The 2,946-nt window shown below is 37.7% G+C and overlaps 1 protein-coding gene across 1 annotated transcript in view; it reads right to left on the bottom strand.

Moving 5' to 3' along the window:
• Window positions 1-2,904, bottom strand: part of LOC107618177 (coatomer subunit delta) — a 4,347-nt gene extending 1,443 nt beyond the window's left edge. The window contains exons 1-7 of the mRNA XM_016320166.2: window positions 2,743-2,904; window positions 2,550-2,604; window positions 2,007-2,046; window positions 1,667-1,890; window positions 1,013-1,255; window positions 725-899; window positions 252-556 (exon numbers count right to left, since the gene is read on the bottom strand). Coding sequence (XP_016175652.1) covers window positions 252-556; window positions 725-899; window positions 1,013-1,255; window positions 1,667-1,890; window positions 2,007-2,046; window positions 2,550-2,552 — 990 coding nt within the window. The 5' untranslated portion in view covers window positions 2,553-2,604; window positions 2,743-2,904. The remainder of the gene's footprint in view (window positions 1-251; window positions 557-724; window positions 900-1,012; window positions 1,256-1,666; window positions 1,891-2,006; window positions 2,047-2,549; window positions 2,605-2,742) is intronic.

Raw genomic sequence — 2,946 nt, 5'->3', positions numbered from 1 at the left:
GACAAACAAGTAAACACTACAAGCAACTAAGGATGAAGCCACTTATGAGAGAAACAATACAAATATAACTGGGCAAATAGAAAACTAAACTATCAGGGAATTGTAATTGAAACTTAGAAAGACATCTTAATTAGCAGAGCAAGTAACATTTTTCCTATCAGGGAATTCAAGAAAAGATTACTCAGAATATCTAGGCCAGAAGGAAGCCTACCCAGCAGGAAGACTTAAGGTGAGAGAGTGGAAAGCGTTACCTGAACTTGAATATGTGCATCCTCTTGGTTAAGAATTTGAAGCGATAATGTTCCTTGAACATCAAAATTACTTACTCCACCATCTCGTTTTAGAGTCACATTTAGTTTCTCCTCAACAGTTAGTGTGATGGGATCAGTAAGTGGTGCGGCAGCTGCCCGAGACGGACCAACTTTTGGCTGAACATCTTCAACAATGACCTCACCTTCTGCTTTCAATGATTCTAAAAATTGATTTGTCCTTTGTGATTTACCAAGCTTCATTCCAAGACCCTTGGGAGGAGCAGTGGCAGCCGAAGTTGGACGGCCTAAGGAACAGAATGGCAATTAACATAAAAGAAAACAAAATACTCTTTACTTACAACATGCTCATTCAAACATGGAATAAATCAAATCCAGGACAGCATGTGTCAATGTCATTAACATAACATATTTCAGCATTCTACACTAATTCATGGAAATGTATGAAAGCCAACCTTTAGACTTTGTAGAAAAGGAATCAATGTCAGTAGTCATTCCAAAACCTGAGCCACTTCCAAAACCAGTTCCACTGCTAGATATGCTCAAATCATTAAAGCCACTTTCAATTCTTCCCGAGCCCATAGACTGTAATGGGCCAAATCCACCTTTATCACCTCTGTTCTTTTCAATCTGCAGAGTACATGAGAATTTAATTAAATGACATGCACCTCCAGAATTTAAATAATAGTAATTTATTTATTTACTGAAGAGAACAAAGGAAAAAGAAAAACCTCCAGTCATACCTTGCTCTTATCAATCTCACTAGCTTTACGCTTCATAACATCCTTTGTTTCATTAATTTTGCTCTGCATAACCAGCTTGTGTAGTTTCTCTTCATGACTCTCCATCTCACAGTATTGCTTAACTTGTGCAACAGTGACATTCTCCTTGTGGCCAAGAGAGATGACTTCATCAAAGGCAAAAATCAGCTCAAATGCATTTTTGCAAATACCTTCCTCATCGAGGGAATAAGAATACTCAGGCACCTAAAAAATATTAAGGAATGCAAAAACTATAATCACAACAGTTTGGCAGATGTCTAATTAATGGCCTAAAAATGTCCAACAAAATCTAACATATGTTCCTACTAAAGCCCATTTCATTATCCTAAACCCTCCTGGGCCTTACTGTACAAAACAATATTACTTAATTTTGTGTCCAAATCAATGCAAAAGAATAGGGTTAAATAAATGTACCAAAGAAAGTGCAAGAAAAACACAAAAGGGCTGGAAACGTAGTACATAAGAGTAGATGACATAGGGGAAAGGCTATAGATTCAGGCCACTAAGTTATACCAATTTAAAGTGAAGGCCATATTGCTCCTAATCACGCAAAAGAAGTAAGACCAAACAAATGGAAACAAAGGCATCAAACTCAAAGTATCAGAAAAAGGATACAAGTTTGGAGAGAAGTCTCAGAGTTTCTAAATCTTCCAGTATGTTGCTTTGTTTGTTTGTCACAAGAAGTAGATAGAGTGCTTCTATTGGCTGGTAAACATAGCGCACATTCTCGGTCTCAACGTAAGTGTGCTGTTTTCCGGTGCCAATCAATTTCGGAAAAGCTGCCAGAAGGCCCTCAATCCTTATACGAGACATATCAACAAACTGCCTAGAAACCAGAACTGCATCCAAAAGAAAGAAGCCCTTGTCAGTGCAACAGCAATTTCTAATCCATATTCATTTAGGCACCACCTAACTGAGCATCAATTCAAGACATAGCCGTGATCTGAAAACTCACCTTTACCAGATTTGCCCACAATGGATGCAGCAAGTACAACCTATATAGGTGAAAAAAATTCAGAACATAAATTCAAAGTTGTATAAGCTAATTCAAGCAAATAGAAAGAAAGACTGTAGTATTCCCCAACCCAGTTAAATGCATCATTTTGCAAAGGAATCCAGCACTGCCCCAACCTCACAATTTTGGCTACGCTCAATGGGCAAGTAACTTGCATATAATCTAATTCATCACCAATTTTGTACGAAATAGAATTTACAGCAACCTATCATAGCTAAATTTGAGGAGAAAGGGAAATAACACCGGGTATCATAAGCTAAATCAGAAGATCCAACAGTAATCTTGAAGAACATTCAAATACAAACCTCAACATGAATAGATCTCAATTATAAGGCAAGTGTGTATAATTACACAACACGAAGCCAATGTAAATGTAACGCCAGATCACAGATTCAAATTACATGCACATATCAAAATTGTAGCTGATAGAGAAGCCTAAAATAAATATCGAAGTGCGGGATTGTGAGGAAACAAAAGGATTACCATGTTTGCGTTCGATCTTTGAAACGATGGAAGTGATTATTGTCTCAAATTGAATCTGACAAGAAAACAAAGTCCATAACAGTGTTAGGAGCCATGAGATCAGATCGTGAGACGAGAAGAATGTGCAGTGAGGGCAAGTGAATGAAGAACTCGAAGAGAGAATACAGAAAATAGAAAGAGAAATAGATGTTACCGGAACGCGATCTGAAATTCGGAAGCGCAGATCTAAATGGAGGGGACTGAAACACAGCTCAAACAGAAGCAGGAAAATGGAGCTCGTAAGCGAAGACGAGGGTGATGATGTAGTGGAGAGCCTGATACGGTGCGTTTTACCTCAACTGGTTGCATTTTTTGTTTTCTTGGTATGAATATTATTTTATTTTATTTTCAAAGTCCT

The sequence above is a fragment of the Arachis ipaensis genome, chromosome B09 (genome assembly GCF_000816755.2).
Source record: "Arachis ipaensis cultivar K30076 chromosome B09, Araip1.1, whole genome shotgun sequence".
Classification (NCBI taxonomy): Eukaryota; Viridiplantae; Streptophyta; class Magnoliopsida; order Fabales; family Fabaceae; genus Arachis; species Arachis ipaensis.
The sequence above is the reverse complement of the archived record's forward strand: the minus strand, read 5'-3'. Positions and strand labels throughout refer to the sequence as shown.